Raw genomic sequence first — 15007 nt, 5'->3', positions numbered from 1 at the left:
GTATGGTCTTGGACCCTTTTTTAGGTCGACTCGCGTCGTCGCTGTCGAACGATAAGTGATCCGTATGGCAGAACGTGGAGCGCGAGCGCGAAGGACCGCAACAGGGTTCATAGGTCAGGGCGTCAGGCTCCCGGCTGATGGCTCAGAGGGTCCGAAACTCGTCAGAAGCGTCCGCGAACTCGAATATAGTACACGGGGCGGTATCGGCCGTAGAATAACAAATAAAGTACCGCCGTAGAATAATATAAAGTTCGAATATAATACATTCTAGAATTGTGCATAGAAATATACACGCAAGAAAATTGATACAGCTGGGAAAAAATCGAAGCGCTAATACCGAGTTAATATCGTAAGATCCGTAAGATACAACCGCTATTACGAATGAGATTCTCCGTAGATAAATCAATGATCAGTGTAAACTTGCTCCCGTACAACAGTTTGCAGTGAACCGCTGCACGCGGATCCAGAGGAGCTCTTCGGGGTATCGAAAAACGAGTAAATAATACGTAAGAAGTTACATCGTTCTTTCGTGGAACGAACCGCATCTCACGTAATCTCGTCAAAGCACATGGTCCGGTGATTTTAAGACTATGGCAAAAATTTGCAATCCAATTATTTCGCACTCCGCGATACTCGCCCTTGTCTTACTCACCGTTTTTCATATTGGTAAGTCCATTAAATACATATATCAGAAAGAAGTAAACATTCCGCAATTATTTACGTGGGTTTAGTTTTTCCGATGACAGATCAATGAATCAGTTACATATTTTGCAAGTAATATTTGAAGGCAATGGTAATTACGAAAGCGCAGATTCGAAAGATTTTCTTTTCTATCCATTACATCTGTGCGCGCGAAGAGATCGTCGAGTTAACCCTATGATAATTAGAGTCCGTAAAGATTGCGATCAATTGCCTATTCAGATTCGCACCTTTATACAAGTATAGCGTTGGCATCTGTGAGAAACATAATAGAAATCCACCGTTTCTCTTCAACTTAATCGTGATTTGAGATTAGCATAAATTTTTAAATCGAATTCGCTGTATGACTGAAGGCGGTTTTCAAAATCCCTGAATTGTGATAATTGCTCAGTTTCTCTTCGTACACGTTTGTATTGAGAAACGTGTTTGCATAAGAGTATCCTGAAAGTGCTGCACTATGCAGGTTAGACATGTGAGGGTCACAGTAACGAGGGTAAAAATGACACAGCGGGGTGTGAGAATACCAACGCAAATGCGAGGGGAAATGATACAGGCATACGTACACACGCGAACGACGGAAAAAAGAGGGCGAGGGATTAGAGACGAGCCGGAGAGCTCGCAAACAGATATCTCTAAGCAGCTCTCGTGAAGTCGTACAAAGTCTCACGAGTACTTTTAAGGTTTCATTTCGACCGGTATACGTAACCCCGAGTGAGTTACTTGCCCAGGTGTATACATATGTATATATTTATACATATTGTTACTCCGGGCGGATAACCGGAGTAGGAATAAATGGGTCAGGGGAATAGATTTGCAAGAAGTCTGTTTTATTCAGAGAAGGTGCGTGCGCTCTCTTTGCTAGTTTTGAACAGACTGTTATTTACAATAATAACAGCCAACTAGGCAACGTCAGATTGACAGACGTCAAAGACATCTGACGAAGAGTCTGGAGGTAGCGTCAAGAGGAGGCGGCCGACTGCCCGCGGTCAAACATCATGACGTTGGTCACGACGCGACGTCATGACAGCGCGACAGCAGCCCTACTCGACTGGCACTAACCTACCTATCGGACCATGCGATGCGTATACGCTGAGATCCCGTGAAGAGATTTCCCCCAGCGTAACAATATATATCCATGTCCCCTAATGATTTCCAGATCAAATTCAGACCTGCAGGTTTATAATTGGGTGTTTATAGCTTCCAACAGCTTTTACACGGCTTAATGTTTTAACCTTCTTGAAGCCATGAACGCTCGGTGAACTTGAGCCAAGCAAAAAGCAGCAGTCAGCTGCCCGAGGAAACGCGTGTTCCTTGCTTCAGGACGGACTAATTTAATCTGCATAAACACTAAAGAATTAATGAAACTTCAAATTCTAACCGCGAAGCGAATATAGTAATTGAAATTACTCCACCGTGTGAATATAACGGTGTGCATCGGTAGTTAATGCACACTTCGAAATTGTTGGGCATACAATCGCCCATTTTTGCGTATACATTTGTACATAGAAAATGTAAATGAACCTCGTTATCGTTGATTATACCCGTATCATTATCGTTATTTTATTTCGATAGTGCGTAGAAACATCGATTATTTCACAGTGTTATTTGTTTGACCCTAAAACTTGTAATTTCGTACCTATAATTCTTCGATCGAGCATATCCCTACCCTGCGGCGTTAGAGAGTTTTCACAGGTTTTTACGCGTAGCGAATATATACAACGTACAACGTATATGTATGTACAACGTATACTAATGAAGTTTCTATCGAGAGCTACGTCTACATGCCCACGATGTCCACGCGATTTTTGGCGATTGTTACGGGTACCTACAGGGAAGACGGTATTTGTCTACGTGGATCATATGTAGGATTGCGTTCAGAAAAGGTGTGTTACAAGATGAAACTCCTTTTGATGTCCCACTGCTCATCAAAAGAGAACAGAGATGAACCATACGGCGATAGCAAGGCGATAGTCTGAGCTAGGTGCTCTCTGCGAGGAGCCGATATCCGCTTAACCGTGCATGAAAAACTAATTGACGTATATAAATATCCACGCGAATATCCTTGATCTACTTTGCAAGTAAAGTAAATTCATAATAATTATATCAACTCCGGAGTCTGAAGATCACTGCCTAGGTCGAGAGCAGAGAAAAAGTGTCTCTGAAATCCCATAGAACTACATAGAAGAGTCGTTTAACCGGAAAGGAACTTCGTTGGTAGAGAGGTAACGCGTCCTGCTTACAAATGTGCTTTCGGGCGTGTTATCTAAATTTTGGGTTTCGGTCCAGAGTTTATACTTCTCGGTAGCTTCCTGCTCCATGGTCTCCCTCTGTCAGGGATATCGAGCGACCCACTTTTCTGCAGGCTCTCGTTTACGGCTTGGCTGTACTCCTTGACTACTCACACACCGATACTTCATAAGCTTATCACTTTTGTACGGTTTAATAGCTGTTTTTTTTTGTATTTTCTTTTCAATCGAGTACGATCTGAGAAAAACTTTTTCATCTCACGTTGTACGGTACCGCAATAGTCTACGAGAAATCGTTGATCTCTAGCTGATGGAAATTTATATATATGTATACCTATATCATGAAATTGTGATATGCAAATTACCGTTTTATTTATTATGCCGGTCGCATAATATTTGATCGGCGAAATAAAAATCACGTACGGTCTTATAACGAATTTCAAATTCTACGAGTGCTCCTCGTGTTATTTCGTACGCGCGGATATATGATCGTTTGATAAATATATGTATATATTCTCGCTAAATTTTATACTGTATACGAATTTTTTATCAAGCATTGACATTCCAATCGTGCAATACAGCGTATGATGGTGTGATGTCCTGTCTGCACGATCAAGTTTGTGCACAGAATCTATCATCAACTTGTGGTTCGCAACGTTTTACTCGCACGCGTTGCATATCATGCGTTGGAATCTGCAATGCGAATCTGGCATAATATCATGTGAAGAAGAAAGAAGAAAAAACCGCTGATTTGTGTCAAGAATTTTGACGAAGGTCATCGAATTTTATTTTAAAAATGTCTACATGCACCCAGTTGTTTTATTATCTTTTTGTGGACATATAGTGGCCCAGATATGATCCATCGCGATTCGACGTACTCCAGCTCAACGAAAGTTTGTCGGTTAAAGAAATCTATTCGTATGTCCTAGCCGAGTTTCGATCTCCCTGGAGCGTTTTCTTTCTATTACCCGATTGGGTGAGCGAGTCGATGTAAAAGAAATCGGAATCTAATGTAGAAAAGATCGATGAAATTGCAACTGGAACATGTTAACTTACTATAAACAGTCGTTCGAATACATCTATGAAATTATTTTTTCTTTTCATTTCCCTTTCTCGACCTATAAATTATTAATCTATCCTCACGCCAAATTAGGTGTGCGTATATCCATAGCTGTTGTAGTCACCTGCTAATGGCGATAAATCTTTTTTTGCGAAATAAAAACATCTTGAAAAAGAAAAAAATAAAATAATCAGCACAGTCAGCGAAACTTGTTTGCTGCAGAGTCAAGGCCACGTAACGAAATCTGAGAACTCGAACTTGATGTTTCATTTTGCGTCTCACGATTGCCCTAGCAAATGCATCGTACAATTTGAGCTTATCATAGAATCATTACCGCTTTATACCGCTCTCGGCTAGATCCACTTCTGCATATTGCCTATGTAGTGCACGGCTATTCTTCTCCCCTCTCCTCTCTTTTCGTATAAAAAGTGCACCGAGAGAATCGAGTTGCGATCTTGTACCTGCGCTCAAATGTCGAGAAAATGTCAACTTATGCCGACAACGTATAATTGTGGCTACATTATCTATACTTATAGAGCGCTGCGGTTTTCAGACATTTTTATTCAATTTCATTCGTTTTAATTAAATTGTTCTTGATATTATTCTTCTCTTATAACTCAATCTACATTTGTCGAGTATAAATATAAATCATCTGAACCGCATATTACGAATCTTTATTCTTATATAAAAACAAAAATAAAGATTGTTGTTTAATCGGATATAATAACCTTCGATCAGGTTACAAATTTGTGTTTGATTGTAATGCATATATCTATATCTTATTATTCATAATAATTTGAGTTCTAATCTTTGTTACGTTCAGACCCTGTACTCTACAACGCTTTCCTATCTCCCTCGAAACCTGACCGTTAGTCCCTCCGACTCCTATTACTACTTTGTTCCCACGTAAAACTGCAGCGCAAGGTGCACTTGCCCCCTGCCCTGGACGTCCATCCTCCCAAAGTCTCACCCTGATGCGGACACTCTCCACTCCTCTTCCAAACCGGCAAGATCGGACGTCATGGTTCAATCGTTCTTTTCCAAACCCATTCAAACTCATTCTATCAATTATTCAATAAAAGTACTTTAAGTTTGTTAAAAATCACTCATTTCATTTTTCCTAACCTTCACCACACTCTTCAAGTGCCACAAAGCATCGTGAACGGGAGGAACCTTTTCGACGTCTTCCCTATTGGAACGTAACATCTTCGTGAAAATGTAAAAAAATTGTGTACAGATAACATGTTCGTTTGATACGACAACCGCATTAGTTCACCTTTGAAGTATGACAACACACTTGTATTATTCACGCGCATACAAGTGATTTGAATAGGTCAGTATAGTTGACTTTGTATGTATGTGATGTAGGTATATGTGTAACTGTCACACACAGATTGGATAGCTCTGTAACCTACTACGTGTACCATACCTGATGTGCATATACTTTGAATTGACCACAATATATGTGTACTTTATACATAATTTCAAATTTATTTAGTCCGTCCAACGGACATCTTATTTTTATCGCATGAGTCACCAAAAAGTTCATGCGACCAACGTGAATTTGATTAAAAATTTTTCTACAATACGGAAATATCAAAATTACCTCGTCATTTTTTATTCGATAAAGAAAGGTCATTTTCATGCATTTTCTTGATTCTTGAGGATTCACAGCGTTTTGATTTCTTGTGTTCGCCTTTCAGGAGATGCCATAATCTGTTATCAATGTAACAGCGAATACGACCCCCGGTGCGGTGACCCCTTCGATTCGTACACCTTGGGGACCGTCAACTGCAGTTTTCAACCAAGACCCGAACACCTTGGAAATGCCGAGCCAACTCTGTGCAGAAAAACTTTGCAAAAAAGTAATGCATTTTTTTCCGTTTCGACATCCTTAAACGGTATTCTTAGATTCCTTGGTCTACTGTCGCAGTGGAACAAATACCTACTCTGTATAGTCCAGTCGAATTAAGCAGAAAATGTCGTCTATATAAATGTGGAAGAACATAGGCTGGCCGATTTTTTCAAATTTTCTTCGGACCAGTCGAGAGCTACTCTAAAACGTCTAACATTTTTTTCGAACGGGTTTGGCCGCAAAAGATTCTTGAAAATTAAAAAACCCATATTTCGCGATATAACTTTTTTTCTGTAAACTTTTCGGAGAAAGTTTTCGTAAAAAAGTTGTTCGTCGTGAAGAGATCGAAATTATGAGCCCAATTTTGAAATTTTATAAAAATTAGTTTACTTGTAAATTGCAAGCAAACACGGAAAATTTTTTTTTGGATTTTTTCGAATAACTCGATCAATAATTAACTTGTGGTATTGTAATTGATGGAGCAGTAATTTCAATCCTTTCCCCAGAGAATATTTGAAGATTCGCTCACCCAGGTTTCATAGTTGAGCAACAATACGCGACGAGGCAAAATCCGCGGATTGCCCATACTTTCTTACGAACGATCGTCACATGGTGCCAAACAATCATGAAGGTAGTGTTCTATGAGTTCTTTCTAGATACAAAAAAAATTAAAAAAATTTTCCATCCATAAAAACTGACTTTTCCTGCGATTTTAAAATTTTTGCTCCCAAACAAATAAAGATATCTCTGATAATTTAATCCAAATTCGAATAGATCTTAAAAGATTCTCATTGTTCTTTCTTCATTGAGTATCTCAGCCAAAAAAAACCTGAATTTGTCAATTAGAACCGGAGATAACAGTACCTTAGATTTTGGGTGATATTTATTGCTGTGATTAATATTAAGAAACTAAAAAAATATCAAAATGCGTCAAATACTCCACAGAATAACCATGAATTTTTTCAACCTCTTCAGGGTAGTTTAAAATAATGAAAAAAATTATTGAACAGCGTTGAACGCTTCGAGCCGTGTCCGATCGGTTGAAATGCCCGTAAATTAGGACTTATTTATTAGGACAAATAAGTCCTAATTTGTATTTACATTTAAGACCTAATATGCGGCAGTTTTTTCCGTAATCCTCCTCTGTAATCTGCTAGGAGACTTATTGAACGGGGACAATATTTGTTTTCATTTTTATAGAAACATTGAATCTGATTTTCAGATAATTTATAGCAATATTTCGAATTAAGACATATGAATTTTTTTGGAAAAGGCTCAATATAGGTCGGATCGAAGATACAAGTGGATTTTCGAAAAGTTGAAAAAAAAAAACAAGTAGGTTTGAAAAAAAATACTTATCCACGACAATTATTAACGAAGATGGTTATTTGTTAAGTGTATCGGTCAGCTCGCGTCGCTCGGCCCTTCCACCACGCGCGTCGGCACCCCCCACCATGCATTTCAACCGATCGGACACGGCTCGAAGCGTTCAACGCTGTTCAATAATTTTTTTCATTATTTTAAACTACCCTGAAGATGTTGAAAAAATTCATGGTTATTCTGTGGAGTATTTGACGCATTTTGATATTTTTTTAGTTTCTTAATATTAATCACAGCAATAAATATCACCCAAAATCTAAGGTACTGTTATCTCCGGTTCTAATTGACAAATTCAGGTTTTTTTTGGCTGAAATACTCAATGAAGAAAGAACAATGAGAATCTTTTAAGATCTATTCGAATTTGGATTCAATTATCAGAGATATCTTTATTTGTTTGGGAGCAAAAATTTTAAAATCGCAGGAAAAGTCAGTTTTTATGGATGGAAAATTTTTTTTTTTTTTGTATCTAGAAAGAACTCATAGAACACTACCTTCATGATTGTTTGGCACCATGTGACGATCGTTCGTAAGAAAGTATGGGCAATCCGCGGATTTTGCCTCGTCGCGTATTGTTGCTCAACTATGAAACCTGGGTGAGCGAATCTTCAAATATTCTCTGGGGAAAGGATTGAAATTACTGCTCCATCAATTACAATACCACAAGTTAATTATTGATCGAGTTATTCGAAAAAATCCAAAAAAAAATTTTCCGTGTTTGCTTGCAATTTACAAGTAAACTAATTTTTATAAAATTTCAAAATTGGGCTCATAATTTCGATCTCTTCACGACGAACAACTTTTTTACGAAAACTTTCTCCGAAAAGTTTACAGAAAAAAAGTTATATCGCGAAATATGGGTTTTTTAATTTTCAAGAATCTTTTGCGGCCAAACCCGTTCGAAAAAAATGTTAGACGTTTTAGAGTAGCTCTCGACTGGTCCGAAGAAAATTTGAAAAAATCAGCCAGCCTATGTTCTTCCACATTAATATTAAACCTAATTCGACTGGACAAGTATCCTAGGGAGTTTCTAGTCCGTCTACAATCGACAGTTATAGCTATTGATAAAATTGGCAAACAAACTGGATCGGGCAGCAGCTCTTACCTTATAGTTTTACAAAACTGCAGCAAGTCAGGTACGTAGGTACGTACGTAGTAACCTGCAATGCAGTTTTATGTATCCGTTGCCACAGCGATCGCCAAGAAGTAACCGGGTCGTCAATCCCGATTTCCAACATGGTATACCATCTGCAAGACAGAGTGTCACAGATCGCATTTACTTTATTACCTCCACCCTTCTCATTGCTCGCGCAATAATGTAATATGTATCGACGACGCTTTTAATTTTCGGACATTCATCTCACGCTGCAAGAAAAAAATAGAATAGAACAAAACTGTCTCCATTTTGAAATATTCTGAATATATATATATATATTTTTTAATTTTTATCCTTCATTCCCAATCATCCGTCCGCCGTTGATGCTATTATTTCGTTTTTAATTTTGTTCGCCATTTATTTGTTCTTTCTCTCTCGCCATCTAGTTTACGGAAAAACGCGTGTGGTTCGAGGCTGCGGTTTCTTAACGGATTCTAGAGACGACGGTGATTGTGTGCAAAGAAGCGGTACACACGATGTTCTTGCCTGGTATTGTGCCTGTACTACGGATCTCTGCAACGCGGCAAATGCGAAATTGCCAATGTCCGTCATCGGGACCACCACCACCGCATTGACAGCCATTTTATTTAGACATAAATTAGCGGGGTTCTAAATCCATGTAATTGAAAAAAATACGAAAGGCGGGAAGAGAAGAGGAATATCTATAAAAGTAAAAACTATTTTTATCGTCATAGCCTCGTCAAGGTTAAGAATATGTTCATTAGGGAATATAATTATATATATGTTACTGTGAAACATCGAAATCTGAAGAATGTTGACTTTCGCATAGTCGCTTATGTTAGTATGTGTCCGAAATATTAGCTAAATATGTAGTACCCTTATTTCTGACTTACACCGGTAAATGTTGACATTCACCATGCAGAGCATATCTGTGATTGTCGACACACACCGGAGAGGGTCCGAATGTACAACAATGTGATGAAATATTCGATCTTTCACCGACGTATTTGGTACCTGTTGACATTCACCGGTGAAAGTCGACATTCGGTCATTCACGGTAAAATATATATTTGAAAATAAATAGGTTACAAGTTTCCTGAATCCAAAGTCGTTCCCAACCAGCTTATTTATACACCTACAAATATGAACGAAGCAAGGATGAAATCAAATAAGGAAAAAATCAAACAAACAAAAAATATAAGATGCGAAGCATCGAACTTACTGGTAGATATTATACACGTGCATTATACAACGGTCAATATCGACGATTCGTATATAATTTATAATATACAGGCACTGCAAAGCGGCCAAACGACACGGTGAGAACATTCCACTACGGATATACCAAATACTGCAGCCAATAACGTATACGGACGAACGGAGAATCGTTTGATGACACTTAGTAGTTACGATCGGTATCATCGTCTGTGGCATAGCTTAATGCTCGTAGATTTTACCGGGTATAGCGGAATTCAACGGGATATACCGGAGAAAATATCGAGGTCGTATCAAAGGTAAACTTGACATTTTCGACGGAGTGGCTTTTTTTAAATTATTAATTAATTTGTTAAATTATTTTGTTGGTTTTTTGGTTGTCTTTTCGTTTTGCAAATACAAGAATTAACGAGTTATACATATCAAAATTAGGTGTTTGAATTAAGGTTGAAATTTTTAGAAGCTCGAGAAGAAAACGATAAGCAAAATTGAAAAAGCAATTAACACTCTGAGGGATTACTGACAAAAAATCAGAGCGATTATTGTTACAAGGACAGACCATGTGTATGATTGTAACGGATCATCTAATTAAGTTGTATCATGTATAACGAGTAATAATAATGATAATAATCACCATGGTAACGATAAGTGGGAGGGCTATATGTGCGAAAATAGATACAAATGTAATATACGTATAATATATAGGTATATTTATTGTAACGCGGAATTGATTGATAGAATTGAAAACAAATAAATTATTTGAATTAATATAACAATTTTAATTGGTATAAGGTATACCTATATGCAGTATTTTGAAGTTATAATGATGAAAGAATATTTAAAAAATTTATAGGATAATAACGATCATTTTTAACAAATTAGAAAAAAAAAAAAAAAAAAAACAGTATAAAATAGCATATTATAGAGATACGATATGACGTAAAGTATGACTATCACAATTGATTGTTATTCTATATCCATATAGATATATACAGAGCGGACAACGTGAAATTGCGCACCCCATTTGCACATGCGCGATCGTCGGCATTTGTTTCGCAGAATGTCCAACAACACTCCGCTTTCAGATTTAGCTGTCAAATACAAGGACCTAACCTGAACTTTTCGATGAGTGTATTTCTGTCGACATTTAATTAATCTCTCATTCAATTGATCAATTTTATTTGATGCTATGCCACCCTACTTATCTGTGTCTGGTTTTGTGTCGCATCATTCACCTAACCTAACCTAACCTCAGTCATATTTAAATACGGCGATCTCAGCTGTATTGGTGATCGACAATTTGACAGCTACAGCTGAAATCTGAGGCTGTTGGTACAACACGCTAGCAGATGATAAATTCGACTGTCGTTTTGATTCACGCTTGCGCACAAAATCTGGGTGCGCAATTTCACGTTGTCCGTGTATATGGGCCATTCCACGTGAACCGGATCAGTCACCTCTCAGATATTTTTTTAATTTGGCATGTCGATTGTCCATGGAGAGTTAGAATTTTATGCCAGAGGATTTTTGAATTAGTGCAAATTTCGAGTTATTATTAACAATCGAAAAATTCAGCAGCGGTTTCTTCAAAAAATCTTAACTTCGTCAAAAATGATGTGAGATTCAATTTTTTTTTTAGCATTCACGCGGATAAGGCCATAGATTTGAAAAAAAAATAAATAAATGGTGCCAGAAGAGTTTATTTATCATTTGTTTATTCAACAATTAATTTTTAGATGATTTTTAAAACACTAACGGATAGCACCGAAAAATTAAAAAAAAAAAGGCTGACTTATACTTTGAACTATATTACAGCCTGTGAATTGATTTCAGAGATGCGTTCGGTTTCGATTTCGAGTAAAAAATCATCAAAGTTGGCGGCGCGCGTAAATTCTAGCTCGTCGACGCCTATGCGCGTAATGACGCGCGTCGAGCGACAGCGGATACCGTCTACTCTCCATGGTCGCTACCCGGTGGACGCTCCACGGCGACATTCACGAGTCATTTTCGCGATGATTGACACCGTTAAAAAATCTGAAAAAAATACCGTAGCTTCCTCATGACTCTCCAAAGCGATAGAGTCAAGTTCTAAAAATGTGTTATTTCTCGTTTTCGAGATATTAGGACATATTAAGACACAATAATATGTCCTAATATCTCGAAAACGAGAAATAACACATTTTTAGAACTTGACTCTATCGCTTTGGAGAGTCATGAGGAAGCTACGGTATTTTTTTCAGATTTTTTAACGGTGTCAATCATCGCGAAAATGACTCGTGAATGTCGCCGTGGAGCGTCCACCGGGTAGCGACCATGGAGAGTAGACGGTATCCGCTGTCGCTCGACGCGCGTCATTACGCGCATAGGCGCCGACGAGCTAGAATTTACGCGCGCCGCCAACTTTGATGATTTTTTACTCGAAATCGAAACCGAACGCATCTCTGAAATCAATTCACAGGCTGTAATATAGTTCAAAGTATAAGTCAGCCTTTTTTTTTTTAATTTTTCGGTGCTATCCGTTAGTGTTTTAAAAATCATCTAAAAATTAATTGTTGAATAAACAAATGATAAATAAACTCTTCTGGCACCATTTATTTATTTTTTTTTCAAATCTATGGCCTTATCCGCGTGAATGCTAAAAAAAAAATTGAATCTCACATCATTTTTGACGAAGTTAAGATTTTTTGAAGAAACCGCTGCTGAATTTTTCGATTGTTAATAATAACTCGAAATTTGCACTAATTCAAAAATCCTCTGGCATAAAATTCTAACTCTCCATGGACAATCGACATGCCAAATTAAAAAAATATCTGAGAGGTGACTGATCCGGTTCACGTGGAATGGCCCATATGTATGTATGTACGTACATACATATAGGTACGTACTTACGTTTTCTCGGCAGACACCAAACGCGTGCATTTCTACAATCCTATTTTAAAAAGTTGATGACCAATCGAAACTCGCAGTTCGAGATGAAACGAGATGAGCCTCGTGTTTTTGAATTCGCGCCGCGAAACGAGCGAGTACCGATTGGTGCCGTTACATTTTGCGTGTGGACCGATTTGACTTTGCGAAATGAGTGAATTGTGCCGCTGAACGCAGCTGAGTTTTTATTCGTTTGCTGATTGGCTGCGTTAAAACTTGAAAGTTGTTTATAACGAAGCGAATAAATATGAATATGATGTTACGATAACCAAGATTATCGATTCACATTTGATTTACAAAATGACACACGCGTCGGCGTGTTGAATAATAAAAATTACATTTTGAGTATATGAATGATCAATTTGAGAACATGGAAGCTGAAAATGTAAAAAAAATATCATTTCCACGGTGAGCCTTGTGAACATGGAAGCTGAAAATGACGAAAACCATCATTTTCAAACTGAGCCTGATGCAGTAGGTCAACCGTATGTTTTATTTATGAAAATTCGTAATCGAATGCAAAATGTAACTCAAATTTTCAGCTATGTAAGATTGAGTTCAATGCAGATGGAATATCAAGTAATGCGTTAAGTACAAACTGGAAGCCAAGGTCACTACAAATTGATACGATGAATGACATTAACGTATTAATTTGGAATGTGTCTTTCAAACTGGTAGAGTCAGGGAAGGTATTGTGGTAATTCGGGTAACGGCGGAAGCTGAGGTATTCGAAGAGAGTAACAAGAAGAAATGCAGCCAAATTTAGTAAAAACTTTTTCATTTCTGGGAGGCAAATTAAACTCACCATAAGTTGTCAAGCTTCGGAGGGAAATTCGAGAGTGCACTACTTTTCAAAAATAATAATATTTTTAGTCTTGGCTGAATCACGATAATATCGTGAACTACTATCACAAACGTTTTATAATTAAAATTAGTGTCAAATATTTTTATAATTAATAAATAGCTTTAACCTAATGTGTTTCTCAACATAAAAATAGCTCTATCTTCTACTGTAAAAGCCAGCCCGCATTTTTTATCATTATTTATCGGAAAATTGAATAGAAATGAATCCCAACTTGTGGAACGCAAGGACAGGTGTCGACTCATTGCGAAATAAGTGAATCGTGCCGCTCTACATTGCTGACATTTGATTCTTTTGCTGGTTGGCTGTGAGAAACTTGAATACTGCGATAAACCTCTGTTTTTCTTATCGCTTAATTGTTTATGTCTTTGACAGCTTACAGAAATCATAAAAAGAATATGAAGAATATTATTTCACATATTTTACATAATAAAAGATTATAGTGTGCAAAATACGCCATACTTTACACGACAGATCTGCAATTGTTATCCATCCGAAGCTTGACAATTTATGGTGAGTTTAATTTGCCTCCCACAAATGAAAAAGTTTTTACTAAATTTGGCTGCATTTCTTCTTGTTTCTCTCTTCGAATACCTTAGCTTCCGCCGTTACCCGAATTACCACAATACCTTCCCTGACTCTACTAGTTTGAAAGCTTCAATTTAATTGTAATTCATACGTCCATACGAACTAAAGAGTTACACATTCCAAATTAATACGTACATTGCCACCGAAGAGTCCATTTTATTATATCTTGTGGTAAGTAAAATTGTTATTTTCTACACTATAGTTGAAACTCCTTATTTAAGTGTGCGAATTGAACCTGTTCCATTTTTCTTCTTCCAAGGTGCGAACATTGAAGCCACAAGAACAAAATAAGTTCGTTGTGTCACCACATCTGAGCTTAGCAAACCTGCCCCAAATTTGGTGTGTGACCACACCATTTTTCTCGATTGATTTTGAATTTGAAAGAGTACTGGGATAATAATGATGATTTAACAAAGACAATGATGATGATTTTAAAGACTAAGACGAAAACAATGACTTGTTTTTATGACTAATATTTGAGGTTGTTTGAGCTTTGAAAGCCCATACAAAGGCGTTCACCCAATCTATTTAATCAATTCACAATTGAGATTTGTAATAGATTTTTAATCTATTAACAGCTGTTATTGCTGCCAGATTATATCGGCTGATCTGCCCTAGATTTCCAGCGGTTCGGTCCGGTGGAAAAGCTGCCAGTAAAAATCTTCATTTTCTACAAAAAATGGGCCGTCGAAAAATTTTGAGAAACTTGAATGAAGAAGCAGATATTAAAAAAATTCGTTCACAGTGGCAGCATGAATACCATATCCGTAAAAAAGATATGGATGAATATGGATATCTATAACAGATCTTGTATTGATGATGATAAATTGAATGTTGCTGATGACCACGTGAATTTTAATGCAAATAATGTAGACTGACAGCAAAAAAAATTGTGTGTGAAGTGTAATGATATGAGATTGAGAGAAAACTACGTGTAAAAAATTAACACGATGAACACACGAAATGCCGCGCGCGCTAAACGCGCGTGTGCAATGCTAGTTATTGATAAATAATGCGTACATATATAATTAGGTATTCCATCGAGCTTACGTGATTGATAATT

The 15007-nt window shown here is 37.3% G+C and overlaps 1 protein-coding gene across 3 annotated transcripts; it reads left to right on the top strand.

Annotated features, from left to right (window-relative positions):
• Positions 1-123: 123 nt before the first annotated feature.
• Positions 124-10337, top strand: LOC105693673. Of its 3 annotated transcripts, none has more exons than XM_012413754.3 (4): positions 124-349; positions 438-666; positions 5709-5870; positions 8780-10337. In XM_012413754.3, the coding sequence occupies exons 2-4, from the start codon at positions 591-593 to the stop codon at positions 9004-9006; spliced, it is 465 nt and encodes a 154-aa protein (XP_012269177.1). In that variant the 5' UTR covers positions 124-349; positions 438-590; the 3' UTR covers positions 9007-10337. The 3 variants fall into 3 exon arrangements, with proteins under 3 accessions (XP_012269177.1, XP_012269178.1, XP_048513266.1); XM_012413755.3 differs by having other exon boundaries at positions 124-358; XM_048657309.1 differs by having other exon boundaries at positions 124-666.
• Positions 10338-15007: the final 4670 nt, after the last annotated feature.

The sequence above is a fragment of the Athalia rosae genome, chromosome 6 (assembly GCF_917208135.1).
Source record: "Athalia rosae chromosome 6, iyAthRosa1.1, whole genome shotgun sequence".
Classification (NCBI taxonomy): Eukaryota; Metazoa; Arthropoda; class Insecta; order Hymenoptera; family Athaliidae; genus Athalia; species Athalia rosae.
Note: the sequence above shows the minus strand (reverse complement) of the source record. Positions and strands in the feature narration are given on the sequence as shown.

Bases quoted from the DNA above. Each gene is read 5' to 3' on its own strand.
- LOC105693673 (XM_012413754.3), top strand. From the start codon at position 591: ATGGCAAAAATTTGCAATCCAATTATTTCGCACTCCGCGATACTCGCC. The intron at 667-5,708 runs GTAAGTCCATTA...TTCGCCTTTCAG, and splicing joins ACTCACCGTTTTTCATATTG to GAGATGCCATAATCTGTTAT. The intron at 5,871-8,779 runs GTAATGCATTTT...CTCGCCATCTAG, and splicing joins CAGAAAAACTTTGCAAAAAA to TTTACGGAAAAACGCGTGTG.